This window comes from Manacus vitellinus, unplaced genomic scaffold (assembly GCF_001715985.3).
Source record: "Manacus vitellinus isolate BGI_N305 unplaced genomic scaffold, ASM171598v3 scaffold_7_pilon, whole genome shotgun sequence".
In the NCBI taxonomy this organism is placed as follows: Eukaryota; Metazoa; Chordata; class Aves; order Passeriformes; family Pipridae; genus Manacus; species Manacus vitellinus.
Window position 1 is genome coordinate 23,048,174 of NW_021940813.1, and position 16,983 is coordinate 23,065,156.

General features: G+C 41.8%; 1 protein-coding gene across 1 annotated transcript in view; it reads left to right on the forward strand.

The window, feature by feature from the left end:
- The first annotated feature begins 615 nt into the window (after positions 1-615).
- Positions 616-16,983, forward strand: part of TMEM255B (transmembrane protein 255B) — a 68,174-nt gene continuing 51,806 nt past the window's right edge. The window contains exons 1-3 of the mRNA XM_029964768.1: positions 616-691; positions 7,421-7,563; positions 12,672-12,734. Of these exons, the coding sequence (XP_029820628.1) occupies positions 616-691; positions 7,421-7,563; positions 12,672-12,734 (282 nt within the window). The remainder of the gene's footprint in view (positions 692-7,420; positions 7,564-12,671; positions 12,735-16,983) is intronic.

A 16,983-nucleotide genomic window follows, 5' to 3' on the forward strand; every position in this document is an offset into this window, starting at 1 on the left:
GCACTAACAAAGACCTTGTCCGTGCTCTAGGGCGGCAGGGACGGGCACCGACACACGCCGGGCGGCGAGTCGGGGCCAGGGGCCGGTTCGACGACAGGAACGCCCCGCCCCTGCCCCGGGGCGCTGCCCTCGGGGCGGACCCGCCGGGCCCCGCACGACGGGCACCGCCGGCCGCGGGGCGCGGAGCGGAGCGGACAGGTGCCCGAGGGACATGATGGTGCCGCCGCCCGTCCCCGCGGCGTCGGGTCGCTGGCCGTGCTGGACCCCACAGGTGAGCCGGCACCTGCCCCACAGAGCGAGGAGCCCTGGGACACAGCGGCGGGAGAGAGGGAGCGGGAGCCGGTGGCGGGGGCTGGACCGCCGAGCTCCCCCGGGGGCAGCACCGCTGCCTCTGCGCTTTGGTTACGGGCTGTGCCCCGGGGCTTTCCGCCTGAGGTTGCCGGCGGTGCGCGCTGCCGCTCATCCTCTCGCTCGCGGAGATGTTTAAAAATACCGGTCCTTCTTTAGAGCTTTCAGCTGCCCTCGGTGAATCCCTGTGTTGGAGGTTTAACATTGGAGGGAATAGGTACGGGAGGCGGACAGGAGATTAATGTAAGAGACATCCTGCCGTGCTCGATGGCCGTGGCCGGTGACCGTGCTGGAGCAAGTGGAGGTGCCCGCAGGTGTGGGGCGGGCTGGGGACAGGTGTTGGGTTAGTTTCCTTCCTCCTGTTTCTCCTTGTTGAGTGGTGCGCTGCTGAAGTGGTGTGCTGCTTGTGTTTACAGCTTTACGTCCTGAAATATAAACACACAGGCAAAAGAAAGGTCAAGTATTTCATTATCTCAGCAGAATTTGTTGAAGTCCAGAAAATACAAAACTTACTGCTAAGGATTGCTCCATGTAGTGTTTGAAAGGATAAGCAGAGACTTTGCTGTGCACTCAAGGATCTTAACAGCTTGATAAAAAAATTATCAGATCTTAATTTTTGTCTTAAACTTGGAAGAAAAATTATGTTGGTGTTGAAATGGTGGCACTGGAAGAAGTGCTATAACTTAAAAACGTTTTCAGGTAATCATTGGAAAAAGAAGTACCTGTATGCTAGCTTTAAACTAGTGAGTAACTGCTCATTAAATTATTTACTGGTGAAACAATTGCTGCCAAGCAGTGAAGTCATAGTGATAGTGCATGATATCACTTACTATAGCTATTCTATGTAGTATAGCAGGGTTTGTGGGATTGCTGTCTTGTTTTGGTTTGTTTGTGGTTTATTGTAATAGAATTGTAAACTGTTACGCGTGGTCGTGAATTATATAACACATTCATGAAATCTTACTTGAAAAACTAACGATAAAGGTAAGAGATGGGCCTGATGAAAGCTGCTGTCTTGTGGCTTGAAACAAATGCTGTTGCCTCTGGTTTAATTAGTTCAGCACTCTGGACAAGTCAAGCATACAATCAGAAAAGGGAAAGTAATCACCAATAGCAGGTGTGAGTATCTCTTTTAAGCATCTCAATCCATCACATTGAATTTTGGGAGGCAGTGTAGGATTAATGTAGTTTCACTGGCATAAAACAGTTTTGAAAATATACAATGAAAACCATAGCTGAGAGAGAGATGGCACTGAAGTGAGCACTGCAATAATTAAAAATTATTAATTTAGCTCCAAAGATCTTCTCTTAAATAGTTTCTCAACAGCAGCAAAGCAGTGGATACCTTTGATACTACAGTTTGTCTATGGTGAGGTTCCACTTAGTATGTTATCTTAGTATATATGTTTAATGCCACTCTCTGAAATGTCACAATTTTTAGTAGTATTGCACTGGTTTTTTTCTGTTACAAAAGTTCCCTCCTTTTTCTCATAGCAAGATGCTAATATACATTAAGCCAGGGTGTTATTTGAAATAAGTGTTTCCATTTAGATCACCTTAACTAGATCAAAGAAGAAGGTATGAAATTAGGTAGTGCTAATATTCAGCAAATGTGATCGTGATCCCAGTAAATTGTTACATCCTACAGCAATTCTTTCCTTGCCAAAAACCATTCCAAACTTTTTAACAGACTTTATGACGCCTGAAGATAGATTTTAGAAGGAGTAGTGAAGTTAGCAAAGGATAGTTGCCTTAATTTAAATGTAGACTTTTTTTTAGTTTGGTTGCAAATCGTATGCAAGTTTTCCAAGGTGGAAAGATGCTGTTTCACTCTATTTTTAGTTTCCCTTGACCACTGGACACATTTTGTACCATGGACATGTTTCATCATTAATTAGTTCATTCTCCTTTTAAATTCACTCTTTGTTTTGTTCAAATCCAGACCCTACCATTCATCATGAGATCCACCACTTCACAATCTGATATATACCCTCCCCACAAAACCATTCATATTTCCATAGTCTTCCTACAAATTGAATTGAGCCCCTAGCCATTGAAGACAGAGCATTGTAAATACAATTTTGTTTCCTGCAGCTGATAAATGGACAGAAGTCTTTTTGTGGATGCAGCAGAGCATGGTCTTTAGCAGGCACTTTTTCTGTTTGACCCCTGGAGGGTCATCTCACTTTCTCTCCTCACAGGCCTTTCTCTGTCCCAGGCAGGCAGCAGTCTGGTGTCTCTCCTCCTTAACTGATGGCATTCCCTCTTCTTCCATTGTGGTAGCTGGGCTGAATGGCTCTAGCAGGTACTTTGCCTGACAAACATTTAGCAAGCAAAGAAGAGAGTGTTTTGGGAACTGTTTCTTTTTATGCACAATTTAGGTCTATGCCAGACAGAGCAAAAGCCAGTGATGTGGAAGCAGCGTTACCTCTCTGATTTATCTGTAGTGACCATTGCTGCAGTATCAAAACTCTGTTAGTACTTTGCTGGCCAAAATGTCCAAAGAATATTGCCAATAGAAAGTAATAACATGATCACATCCACTGTTGACCCTAGTCTCAAGCTAATGCTAATAAGGATAGGACAAGACAATTTCTTTCTACAACCTTGATTTTTGGTGTGCTAAATATAAGAATTTTAAGTTATAACTAAATTGCATTAAGGTCCAGACTAGGAGTTTTTAATATTCTTACCGTATCATTGTTAAAGAAGTTAAAGGTAATAAATGTCCAAATTATTCTAAGAGTCACTTCAGTACTAAAAAATTAGAAAGTGAATAGCCTACATTAACTGTTTCCTGCACCCCAGGAACATAGGTGCTGGAAGAAAATTCAGCCTACAAAGACTGACAGTAACATTTCCTCTGCTCTTAATTTAACTGCTGTTCTTGTGTATGGCCAGCCTTTGGTCCAAGCCTTGCCACAGAGAGTGTCAGGGAAGAAGGCTGGGCCAGGCACACTGTCTGAGCTGTGGACAGGACTTTTGAAGCAAAAGTCTGGCATTGGGTCTTGGCTGGCATGTACGTTAAAAACAGATCCAAATAAATTGCATGGCAACTGCTACAAACAGCAGTAAACAAAGGCTCAAAAATCTTGGGAGCCAACAGGACTAAAATTGCAGAAGGAAGCTAATAGTGAGAACTCTTTGCAGCTGTAGCTTTTTTCATCCAAAGATATAATGCTGCTTTACAAATATTACGTAGCATATTACCAATATGCTGGTGGCTTATATGCATGTCATTATACACATTTGGATAGCTAAAGATTTTTATTGTTATGACTAAGGAAAGCTGGGTAGTAACCAATTTAGATCTGAGTTCTACCCATCTTCTCTGAGCACGTGGCAGTCTTTGAGAACACATCCTTGTATGTACCAGCCTCTGCTCCAGACGGGGCCTTTCTGTCCTCCTTGCCTGCAAGTCTTCTCTCATAAGGGTGGAGTTCATAGCTAGCAACATGTAGTTACCAGAGTTTCCAAACTGGACTATGAAAAAGCGATCCAATTGGATATTTGCCTCTGTTTTGAGGCGCAGGTGGTAATAGATCAATGACTGTGAGGATTGAAGTATGTCTGCATTGTAGCTGCAGTTTTGTAACAGTGCATATGAGCAGACATGCCCAACCCACTTTCAGTCTAGCTGTTGTGACTATCATAAAACCATAGAATCATAGGAAAATACAGGTAGGAAGGTACCTCAGGAAGTTGCTATTCCAACCTCCCGCTCGGAACAGGGTTAACTATAAAGTCAGGCCAGATTGCTGAGCGCTTTTTTCAGTTGAGTCTTGAAAACCTCCAAGGATGAAGACAGCACAACCTCTTTGGGCAACTTGTTGCAATGTTTGACTGTCCTAGTGCTGAATTTTTTTCTCCTTATACCCAGTCTGAAACACTTTTTTGTATTTCAGTTTGTCTGCTGTCTGTTCTCCTGCTGTGCACCATTATGAAAAGCCTGAGTCTGTTCTCTTGACAACAACTCATAGGCATTGGAAAACTGCTACTAGCCCTGCCAAAAGTCATCTCATCTCCAGGCTGAGCAAGCCTCATTCCCTCAGTTTCTTCTCATACAGCGAGTGCACCAGCCCCTGACCTTCTTTGCAGTCCTCTGTGGAATTCACTGCAGTTAGTTTATGCATTTCCTGTACTGGGGCCCCAAAAATGGGTGTAATATTATGTGGTCTAAAAAGGGCTGAACAGATAGGTGTAGTTGGTCCTCTGATGTACTAATGATGCTCCTGTTAATAAAGCCCAGGATTCTGTTGCTAGGCCACACTGCTGCTTCATGTTCAGCTCATCATCTGCCAATACCCCCCGGTCCTTTTCAGCAGAGCTGCTTCATTGCCTGGCAGTCCCTTACCTGTATCATTGAAAGGAACTGTTGCTTCCTTTGCTCAGGACTTTGCATCTGTCTGTTGGATCTGTAAGGTTTTTGCTGGCCTGTTTTTCCATCCTGCCTAGATCCCTTTGAATGGGAATGCTGCCCTCAGGCGTTGGTTGACTGGCCCCCAGTTTTGTGTCATCTGCCAGCTTGATGAGTGGGCATGCTACGCCTTTCTCTAGGACATTGATGAATACATTAAATGGGACAGATCCCAAGACAGACTCTCATGGTACTGCACTTGTTACTGGCCTACAGGTAGAGTAAATTAATTTACCTCTCCCTCTGAACCCAACAATACAGCTAATTTTTTAACCATCTGCTTGTCCAGCCATCCAAGCCATGACATCTCAGCTGGGTTATGTGGGTGCTGGAGGATACCATGCTAAAAGCCTTGCTCTCATCTCATGGCTAGGCTTTGTGAACGAAGATTTAGGAAGGCTCTACCCACATTTATTACAGGCACGCTGGTGACTAATGAGGCCAATGGACATATCCGATTGCAAAAGGCACAGCAGAAAGACTCCTTAGATGGTGTATTCCACAAGACACGGTTCTTTCTGCGAAAAGCCTTGCTAGAATTAAGGTAAAAGACATCCACTGCTCCACAAGTCCAACCTTCTTGCCATAGCAGCCACCTGGGCTGGTCAGATATGGCTTGGCTGTGGTAAATCTGTGCTGTTGCCAGTTGCCTTTTCCTTAAGTGGCCAGAAATGTCCTACAAAGGATTGGTCCCAGCATCACAGGAACCAAAGTGAGGTTGGTTGGTTTGTAATTCACTGAATCATCATTTTGGTCTTTTTAAAAACAAGTGGAGCACTTACCTTTCTTCAGTTATTGGGGATTCCCTAATCTCCATGACTTTTCAAAGATGATAGAGTATGGCAAGGACATTCAGATATTATTTACAATCTGGTAGGTACATTGAATGAATCATTTTAGTTTGTGGGAAGCACAGCTGACTTGTGGAGTGTCACATCTGAAGTCTGCTTTTCCCTCTTGACCATGTGAACAGGCTTCATTGAAAGAACTGTCTTCAACTCTGCACACTTGGGGATGAACTGATTGCTAATGAAGAACCTCTCTGCTTCCATGTCCCCAGTGATCCTCCATGGATTAACAGGAAATTGCCAGAGGCAGACAGCAGGGACACAGGCTGGAGAAGAGGTGTTTGGAGACTGTTATGAGTTATTTCTTGATCTTTAGCAGGACGACTTTGTACATGCAGGTGAAAGACACTTATGAAAGCTCAATAGATGATATTTGTCTTCAGAAAAGTTGCCTGGATTTCATACTAAAAGGCTGGACTCATTTTGGCTGGTTGCTCTGCTGGAGAAATGTCAACAAATACAGCTTTTTATTATAAATGCACTTTTTTACTAATTAAAATAATTTGACTTGGTTTGCAGGCATCGCTAATCTAGTCTGGCTTTTGAACTCTAAACATTTAACTGAGTTACCTGCTTTTAAACTGGCCACAAAACTCAAGTGACTCGTTGCAAATGGCTTCTGCTTCCTTTTTGACTTTCCTGCATTTCCCCTGCTGTTTCTTACAGTGGCATCTCCAGAGCCTGACCCATGCAAGTTGCCTTTCCCTCTCACCTGTTGCTGCTTGGTGAGAGCTGCTGCCTCCAGTATGCAGTGAATATCACAGCCTCTGCCTTCTCCTGAAGCTGGGTATGCAGGCAGCTTCATGGGACCATGGAGGGAAAGACACTGGCCCTGTGTCGTGGCCAGGTTGTGCTCTCTTAGGAGCTCTGCCCTGCCCAGATGCAGTCTATATTAGCATGGCATCACATGGCCCAGTGCTCCAGGGGTGATCCTACACACTCTTGGCTTGCCTTTCAAAGCAGGAACACCAGAAATGGGGACCACAGTTTGATTCGCTTGGGTGTCTTTCATTAGTTAGGGTCATGTATGAATGGCTGTTTTTAAATTGGTCTTATGTATGTCTGTACTGTAGGATGGGGCCCTGATGTTCGTAACCTGTGGCTGCAGCTCAGATATGCCACCACATTCACATGGTTAAGTGCCTTGAAGCAGGCTGAAAGCTGTGGGTGAGGGTGCTGTTTTTCACTTTGGGGTATCTGAATCCAAATCCCAGTGAGACTGAATGTATTTCACTGAGCAGCTACTGTTTGAAAAGTCTCATATATCATTACCTGATTAACTATTATTACAGCTTTGCTTCAGGGATACAGATTGCTTACCCCAGTAAATACGAGAAGCACATTTGTTTTCATGATAGCATGCAGAGTTTCTGATAATCTTGTTTAAAATATACATTTATTTATGTTCTGGCCAGGTAGAGTCAAACTGGTACTTCACATAGTAAGCATTTAAGGCCTGCAGGATCTGACTAACCAATGTGAGCAACATTTAATTATAAATGTTACTGAAGACAAGGTGTAATTATTGTTGTCACTGACTTACAGTTCAGCTTAATAAAAACTCATCTCACACCTGTACTCAATGTATGTGCATTAAGCTGTGCTGAACTGTAGCTAAATCTGTAGCTTCTAATTCCTTTTGTTTTCTCCTAGAAATTTTCTTACATAGGAGAACAACAGTGCCTTAACAACAGAAAAGATTAACAAAAGAAAATCTTCCATTCTTTTTTATTTGTTCTGCCATGATTGCAATGAAAAACTCTCTTTTTTTTTTTTTCTTCATTTTTTCCCTCCCCACTCCCTACAGGACAGTTTGCAAAAAGGAAAAAGACTTCGCTTTGGTTCACAGTTGCACTGCTGGTGGTGTCTGTTTTCATACTGACCATAGGTCTGGCAGCTACCACAAGAACAGAAAATGTTACCGTGGGAGGCTACTACCCAGGCATCGTTGTAAGTAAAAAGCTCTATTTTAGATTATTAGGTATATCCAGAGAAATTATTTTCAGCTGCAGATGTGAAGCTCAGATTGGTTGGGGAAAAAAAAAAAATTAGTCCTGTAGCATTTCACAGGAGAGAAATGCTCCTTTGTTTTGATCTAGTTCTAGTGTGTGATAAGGTAGCAGGGCAAAATGTTTTTCTGAGGTGTCCCAAAGGGGAGGCTGTTAGGGGGCAGAAGGAGGTCAAGGTTGCACTGCACAGCAGTATGCTGGGCTCAGGAACATGTGTGAACACCTGAGCCTGGACTTACCACTGGTCTCCATTAAATGTGGGTGTGTAAATGACTGGACAGTAGGCATGGCATAGATTTAAACAACGCTTTAGAAGTTCACTACAATCATGGCAGAAAGAGCCACTCCACTCTTATGTCCAAGTGCCAGGAATTCTGCTGGGTCTGTTGCAGGGCAAACCCTGTAAATGGCCATGTGGAGGCTTCTCCCTGGAGCCTGCCTAACATCCTGTCGTGCAGTCTTGCTGCCAGTCCTCTTGTGCAAGATCCCGTTTCCAAAGTCCTTACTCTTCTTTCTGCCTTGGGAACAGACTGCTTTAACGCATTCCTACAGTGGGCACAAGGTTTGAGCTCCACCTGCTTTGCCCTGTGGTGCCTCTCTGAATTCTTGGGAGGAGTAGCCCTGACAACCCCTTACTGTTTCAACCCCCATGGCCCTTTCTGATCTCAGAAGAAGGGATCAGTCATATCAAAAAGCATAGAAATCCCTGGAGTAAAAAAAAAAAAAAGTTAAATACCTGGGCTGAGTTTTAACTAAGAGGAGTACAGGCAGCAAATAGAGAAGGGCCCATCTACTTCATTTGGTCTCCCTGAGTCAACCAAGAGGAGGTAAAGGGTGCAAAGTGGAGAAAGAAACTCACATGCTTAGACTTAGACACCTGCTTAGGTATGTGGCTCCACCACTGACAAAATATGTTGTAAAGTACCGTTATTTCTTGTTCTCTATGCAATTAAATGTCCAGAGAAGAGGAATATGCATCTTTTAATACTGTGCATACATTTTGCACTGCCATTAATAATTTGTGAGTTAGAATTGTTCCTCCTAAACAAGTCCTCTTACATCTTAGTGTCATGCTGAGAACAGGACTTTCAGAAAGATAATTTTGGAATAATGATATATAAGCAGTGGTGTTTTAAAAATAGAACAAAAAGCAGTTCCAAGAATAAGACCTTAAAAGAATGAATTTCCCTTCCATTAACCTAAAATAGATAGATTAATACTGACAAAAGTCTCTTCTTGTTCCATAATCTGAGTTAAAATCTTTTAGAAGACCACATTCATTATCTGCATTCATTCTCTAGAAAGAAGTTTCATTTTTAAACTATTGTCTTTAGCAAGTGTAATAAGTAATAAACCCACTCATTTGCACAAAACAGGTTCTTTCAGCATTTATTTTCTTTTAGGAATAACACAATGTCTATTCAGTCATCTGAAAAATATCATCTGCTCAATTTTTTTTCCTAAATCTTGGAGTCATTAGCAACCAGGTAGAATAACAAGAATTTATTAGAACACTTTGAAAATAAAACCTTTTATTAATAATTTTCCCTGTCAAAATATTATTGGAGCTAAATAATTTTCATAAAATTCGGAATTCTATTTGTGCATGTGTGATGGATTTTTGAAGTAACTGAGAAAGAGTGATGGGTAATTGTTACTGTAAATGTCATCAAATACTAAATATTGCAAACATTTAGCAAGAGTTAAAGGTTCTATGCAAATCTTATATGATATCTTTCCAAAAGTCTAGTAAGAGGTGTGTGACAGCACTGCTGTGTTCCTGCCTCATTGCCAGAGGTGATTGACTCCAGTACAGCATTGGCAGATGAACTATCCTAGAATCATAGAATGGTTTGGGATGGAAGGGACCTCAAAGATCATCTCAACCCCCCTGCCATGGGCAGAGACACCTTCCACTAGACCAGGTTGCTCAAAGCCCCATCCAAACTAGCCTTGAATACTTTGGGAATGGGGTATCCACAACTTCTGTGGGTAACCTGTTCCAGAGCCTTACCACCCTCACAGTAAAGAATTTCTTCCTGATATTTTATCTAAACCTACCTTGCTTCAGTTTGAAGCCATTCACCCTTTCCTGTCATTGCATACTTTCTTGTATTGCACCTCTAGGAATTGGAAGGCAGCAATAAGGTCCCCTGGAGCTTTCTCGTTTCCAGGCTGAATAACCCTAACTATCTCAGCCTGTCATCAAGGAGAAGTGCTCCAGCCCTCTGATCATCTTTGTAGCCCTCCTCTATACTTGCTCCAACAGGTCCATGTCCTTCCTATTTTGGGAGCCCCACTGAACACGGTACTCCAGGTGGAGTCTCAACAAAGCAGAGTGGAGGGGCAGAATCACTTCCCACCATCACTGTGAGATGGACTCTCCTCCTCTGCACGGAGTCAGCCACCTTTCAGGATGAACTGAATAGCCCCCAAAAGGTGCTTCTCTTTGCTGACAGTAGAGGGAGCTTAGTAAACCAACATAGCACTGATCCCAAACTTCTAGATACCTAAAGCCAGGGGAGTGAATTCAACACTACATATTTAACTGCTTTGCTCAGAGGAAAGAAAGAATATGAGGACAGCGTTCATTTAAATTAAAAATATGGTCTAATTGTCATAGAATTCAGTAGTAAAATATTAATTTAACAGCTGATGGATGAGATGTAAATCTCTACTGACCTTAGGCAAGAGTTTTTTTCTTAAAAAACATTCAGAATTAACCCTACCTTGCAAACACCTATGAAGGTGAGTAGCACTATCCACTGGCATAGATTTACTTGCATCGAGAAGCGTTTGCAGAACATGGCTTCAGGGTTAGATTCATAATATTATTTGGCTTCTGCCTAGTTCCCACTGGCTTCAAGAAGTTGGGTGCCTTAATTTCCCTGCATATGTGGTCACTTGTAATTTGTTTTGAAAAAATCTTTTTTCTAAATTCAGCTTTATAGAGCTAGGTATTATCTGCATTTATGCATCCAAAGTAATTGAGTGTAAAATAATTCTGTATGTAGAGGAGTTAATATAATGTTACACTTTGGGAGGTGTCTGCATTTAGTAAATTACTGCTTGATCATCAGTTTGGGCTGTCTTTTTGGAATGGTCTGCAAATACAAAGTTGGAACTTCTTCAGCCTCACTTCCTTATAAATATTATTTATACTTAAATATTTAATGTCACTTCTCTATGACTACTGCTTGTATTATTTTTGTTTGCTATTCTTATAATCTTTCAACGGGATCCAATTTTCCCAGTCAGCATACTGACCTAGACTCCCAGAGTTCCCAAGCCAAATAGCCTGTTGTCTAAACAGACAAAAAAAAGCAGCTCATCTGACCCTAAACCAATCTCAGCAATTCCATGGCTTCTATTGTGATCTCTATGGTTCTGCTCCTTCAGATTTAATTGCTATTGTTATGTATTTGGTCATTTTTTTCTTCATATGGATAATATTACTCCGTTTTGTGTCTCTTTCATTGGCAATAAATGGGGCCTTATGAATTGTTCCTTTTGGAATGAAAAATGGGGCTTGGAACCAGGTGTCATTTTGATGTAGTTATCTCAATTTACGAAGTTGCTGTCTCCTGAACAGTGTGTCCTTGCTCACGGTTCCAAGTCTCTCTACCATTCTGCTGTCAGTGTGGGCACACTTGCTCACTCTTTCAAAGTCTCTACTCTTAGTCCTTGTGCCTCCCTTTCACGTAAATCTTCCCAAAGCACTCAAGAGTAAATCTCCTTTCCCGGCATTTGCTTTCTTGAGAGTAAGTGATGGATTCCTCTGATACTGAGCAAGTAAAGTGCTTGCAGGGGATTTGCTTTCTGCTGTGAGTAGTTGTGCATACCAGCAAGGAATTTACGGACATGGCTCAAACCCTTGGCTGGGACATATAGTCCTTAAAAACTTAATTTGTTCTTGGAGGAGAGGCTCTGAGCTCAACTAAGAGACCTCATTCCAGAGAGGGGTTTAAAGGGGCTTAGGTTCCTGAGCAGAAATATCTTGCCCCATGGAGTGGGTTGGGTGGAACCCAAGGGTGTGACTTGAGGCTTTGTCTGGGCAGGGAGGAATGTCAGCCCTAGTGAAGAGGAGAGCAAAGAGCATAGAAGTGATGGGGAATTGAGTCTGAGCTGACCACAGGACAATGTGCAACCAGGCAAGGCAAGGAGGGAGCCCTATGGAAAGAGCCTGTTGACACTGGCAGTCCTGCTATGGCTTCTTCTGAGTCTGTGACCAGCTATGTCACAGGTGTCTAGCACCAAGGAGACCTCATTTTTCCTAGTCAACATGAGCCCAGTGGGAGTCCTGATGAAAAGCTGATATCACCTGTTGCTGCTTTACTTCATGTTAGCCATGAAAACAAGTCATTTCTACTGCTCCAAACCTTCATTGACCCATCATAAGGAGGGGGCTTTTCCTGCCATGCCAGTGTTAAAGCAACACTGGTAGGAACATTAGGACCACCTTACTCCAGTGGCCCTTCCTACTCTCTCTCCTGTGGCTGTTGGTGACACAGCTGACTGTACTGGTCCTTTTAGCATTTTAGCAAGGAGTTTTTCTGGGATCTGTGATAGTGTTCAGTCAAACAAACCTAATTCTAAGGGTTTGAACTTGCGTCATTTGCATGGCAGGAGCACATAAATTTTTTTGTGAAAAACTGTTTGCAGTTGCCTAAAACTTTGCAATTTTCCAAAATAATGATGTGTGGACTAAATGTAAGTATTCTTTTCTCCTACTTCACGTAATTTTTGTTTCACAGTGTGTAAAACCACATGTGACAATGGTAACACTTGTCAGGTTACAGAAATGTGTCTGCATGGGCTTCTGTTTAGCATGTGACAAATTTTGCACTGAAATACCAAAGAGCTGCAGTTCTAGCCATTGCCCATTACATTGTATTATTTATGTCCAGCAGTAACTTCCACCTTTTCCCCTGATCCATCCCAGTTAGCCCATCTCTGTGATGCATCAGCTCAGATATCTCTGTATGTGTTGGTATATTGACCAAATAAGCTGACATCATGCATTTCTTTTGGTTTTTTTCTTTGCCTTAGCTTGGCTTTGGATCTTTCCTAGGGATTGTTGGCATCTACCTGGTAGAAAACAGAAGACAAATAGTAAGTAACAGCCCTTTTCATTCTTCTTTTATTTTTTTTTGTATCATAATGTATTAAACATGAAAAACAGGGATTTTCAGCTGACTTAAAACTGATGCATCTACCTCAAAATATTAGTCATTTGTTTCACCACTTCTGAGAAGTTTTAGAGAATGAGAAATATGAACTGGCCAGTGACTTCATTTGTACTAGGCAAGACAAAAGCAACTTGCTATGTTTTACTGAATTTACTTTCCTGCTAGTTTAGTGAGTTGAATTGACCAAGGACAGGATTAGATAAGGCCAGAGCTTGGCCAGGACCGTGTAGCTGGGAAAAGGGTGAGTAGAGAGCAAAATACCAATTTGAGCATCAACAACCTACATGATCAGCACTACCCTAAGAGCTGATCTCATCCTGCACAAGGAGTTTAAGTCAGGAACACTTTCCTGAAACTATATGTGTTAAACAGAAGAAAAAAACCCAGAGCTCTTGCTGTCAAGATTCTAGGGCTACATCAGATAGGATCTGAGATACTGTGTGATTTGTTTGTAGATTTAGCTTGGCTTTCCAAATGCTTTGCTTTTATATATATGAGGAAGTCATAGAAAGTCTCTAGAAGGTAAAGGAAGGGATCTGAAGAAGGATGAAGAAATTCTTAACACTTTCCTTGTTCTTTGCTAAAAATTGAAGTCTGGGTTGAATAACAGCATGTCCAATGTGCACTTTACAGAAGATTGATTATATACAAGCATCATGAAATATGATTAATTTCATAATGCAGAGGTTTCACTGGTATAAATCAAGAATGGTGTTAAGGTCAGAGGAGGAACTGATGGATTTACTTTGCATTTTATTACCAAGTAACTATTTTACTTACAAGTAATCTGTTGTCATTTCCTGTTTTGTTCTTCATAAAATGCAGTCATGTTCTCACTATTTGTAGGCAAATTTCTTTCATAATATCACTCTTTTTTTGCATTGTCTTTAAGTGTCAGTGGCGTCTTTGCAAGTATTCCTTTGCTTTTAACTTTTGTTTCTGGCTGGGTTTCCCAAAGGAATAAGATTTATAAAACCGTAATGTTTGTCTGTGTCTTTCCCTGTTCCCTATTCCATTTTTTTAGCATGTTGACCAATTTCAGGCAAATTCAAGAGGATGGAAGAGACTTCAAGGGTGTGCAGTTCCCTCAAGTTTTATGAAAATTCACAGAGGGGTAGAGAAGAGAATTATGACTTAGTTCCCCCATGGTGGTAAAGGTTGCAATTTTAGCTCACCACTTATTAAACAGTAGAGAATCCAAATGGAGCATGACCTACAAGACAAAAATCTGCAGCAGGTCAGTTTTTAAAAAACTATTGCCCCTGATTTCTACATTAGAGACTAGGATGAACAGCAGGTTCTAAGTTGCAGACTGAGTGGTGGGCAGATGAAATTAGCTTTATCTTCCACAGCACTCATGCTACAATACTAACGGGCATAATGTTTTAAGGTTGTTATATTTTTCCATTTTCTTCTAATCTGCCTCATAGTTTTTCTATTGCTTCTGCCCTTAGCAGAAAGTTAAATGTCTGAAGAAGCTATAAGGTGGTTAAACCATGTATTTCTCAGCATGTTGTGTCATTTACACAGGGACTGTGGAAAAATAAGTGTCCTGCATGTTTGGTATTAGTGCCTGTTTGCATATCCCAGCATGGAATAAGGAAAACTTCTTCCTGCTAATAACACATAGTTATGATTTGGCTGTTGAAAGATTGGATTTCTGGGGAACAGACTGAGAGAATAACTAGAAAGTTTAATTATGCTTCCTGCCTTGAGCACTGTCCACTGTGGGTCTTTTAACATTGTCTTTGCTGAGGCTGAGCTGTTTGTTTCAAATATTGCAGAAATCAGATTGAAAGGATTTACGTCGTACTACAACAGAGAGTGGTAATTATTCTCTGGGACATAACGGAGTATATTTGATTGAAAGAGTTTAGGGCAGCTTTAACAAATTTGCAGCCGTCAGTAAGATTGTAAAGCCTTATATAAGCACAGAAGGGTAGCATAAATGTCATATTCCTGTAACAAAAAATTTTATACAGTGCAACAGGACAAAAGGGAGTGAGAAGGAAAAGAAATTGTTTACTCAGTTGCTTGTATTTTAACTAGACTTCCTTTGAGCAGTTGCTGCAGTATAATTTGAGTTTAACTCAATATAGCTCTGACAATTGTCTGGGTCTTGTAATGACTCAATACTTAATTTTTTATTTGTTGTTTAAATTGAAAATGAATGCAGGTTCAATTGAACTGGGAAACTCCCTCCCCTATTTTAAATTGACATTTCTACTTAAATCTGTTTCTCTTTTTGTCTTGAAATTCTATTTCCTTGTGAGCTGTCCTCTGTAAGTCCAAGTTCTTTCATGGTTGATGAAATGCTAAATGCAATATAAAATATATAATGATTAACGAAACTAGTACAGCAAAACCTCAGCACTAAGTAACTGATGAGCAGGGAGTTTGAGAAAGAATGAAAACACAATTAGGTAGAATGGAAAATGGTTTGTTCTTAAAACATGTCATTAATAATATTGCACCTCTTTGACCTCATTCTTGGCATCCCAGGGCCCACAGTGGGAGTTCAATGTGCTGACCAAGGTATAACACTTAATTTAAAGGAACTGCTGCTTGCAGAAGCAGGCTCTGCCTCATTGACTAGTATGATTTCACTTCAGCTCTTAGCATTTGTGCTTGGCTCTGCTATGCAAAGCCTGGCACCAGCTTTGACTGAAGATTTGCACTGACTTGGGATGTTTCTAAGTGGCAAACAGAAGGCATTGAAGAATAATGTGTTGCAGTCTCTTTTCACCTCTCTTGTAACCTGCAAAGCAGGTTATGGATTGAAGAGCAGCATATAAAGCTGTATGTTGTTTCATTACAAAGGCACACTTACTGCAGCTGGATGGGTGGAAATATGATACTGCTCAAATCAAATGGATTTGATTGTAAGACATGAAGTGTCCTTGCTCATTTGCTTGCTTTCCTTCTCCTCACATTACAGTACAAAATATTTCCAATCAGGAAATGAGATGCTGAAATTACATACAGAGGTGGGGAAGGCTGGGTGTGGGGGGAGTTCATGGCAGCAGAGTTGAGCTGAGAGCAGAAATTTGTGCTGAGGGAGTGCTGTAACAGGTTTCTGCTCGGAAAATATGTGGAGGTGGCATGAGCTAGCACCTAGAAATGAAGCACTCTCTAAATGTGCAATGTTGATATGACACCATGTATGTAGTTTTACCTAACCCAATGGATAAACCAAGCACTGGCTCACAGTTTCACTCACAAGTCTTTCCAATGCCAGCCTCACCAAGCTGTACTGTTTGCAAGGCTGAAAATGAGCATACTGAAGCTGTGGTGCCTACCAGAGTGATTGGGAGATGCAAGGGCACCATAATAGCTGTTAGGGTTTTGAATGTTTGCAATAGCACAGTGCTGCCTGCAAGAGCCCTCATTAGGGCTGTGGGAGCCACACTGACAGCAGCACAGCTATGGCAGAGAGCAGCGCAGGCAGGGAGGGAGTGGGAGGAGGTACAGGACCATAAAGGACACAGAGAGGATGGGGAGGGGTCATAGAATATGCTGAGTTGGAAGGCACCCATCAGGATCATCGAGTCCAACTCCTGGCCCTGCATAGGATGCCCCAAGAGTCACATCATGTACCTGAGAGCATTGTCCAAACACTTCTTGAACTGAGACAAGCTTGATGCTGTGGCCACTTCCCTGGGGAACCTGTTCTAGTGCACAACCACCATATGGGTGAAGAACTTTTTCCTGCTATCCAACCCGCACCTCCCCCTCATGAGATTTGAGTTAGCACAAACCTTGGTACTTAGGCACAACTTGGAGGCAGTTGTCTGCAGCAGGTCTGAGACCCAAATTTGTCCACTGCTTAGTCTTCCTCATGTTTTCTTCATGCTAACAAATATTTAATTTTCTTGCTGACATGTCTAGCACATACTCAGATATAAATCTAATGCTCAACTGGCTCAGTCTGGCCCATGACTTTTTCAGAGAGATGGACAAAAGCAGAATTTGAAAACATGAGGAAGGTAAAAACATGGAGCTCTGCACACAGATAGAAAAGGCAAAGCTGTTTATTCAGGCTTCTCAAGGGATGCTAATTTTAGGTGCCTTAATATGCTTGCTTCCCAATCTCTGTGAACAAGAGTTAGATTTCAAATGAAGTGTTGAAAAGCAACTAAAGCAGAAGTTGGAGAAGCAAAGCAGTAATTTTC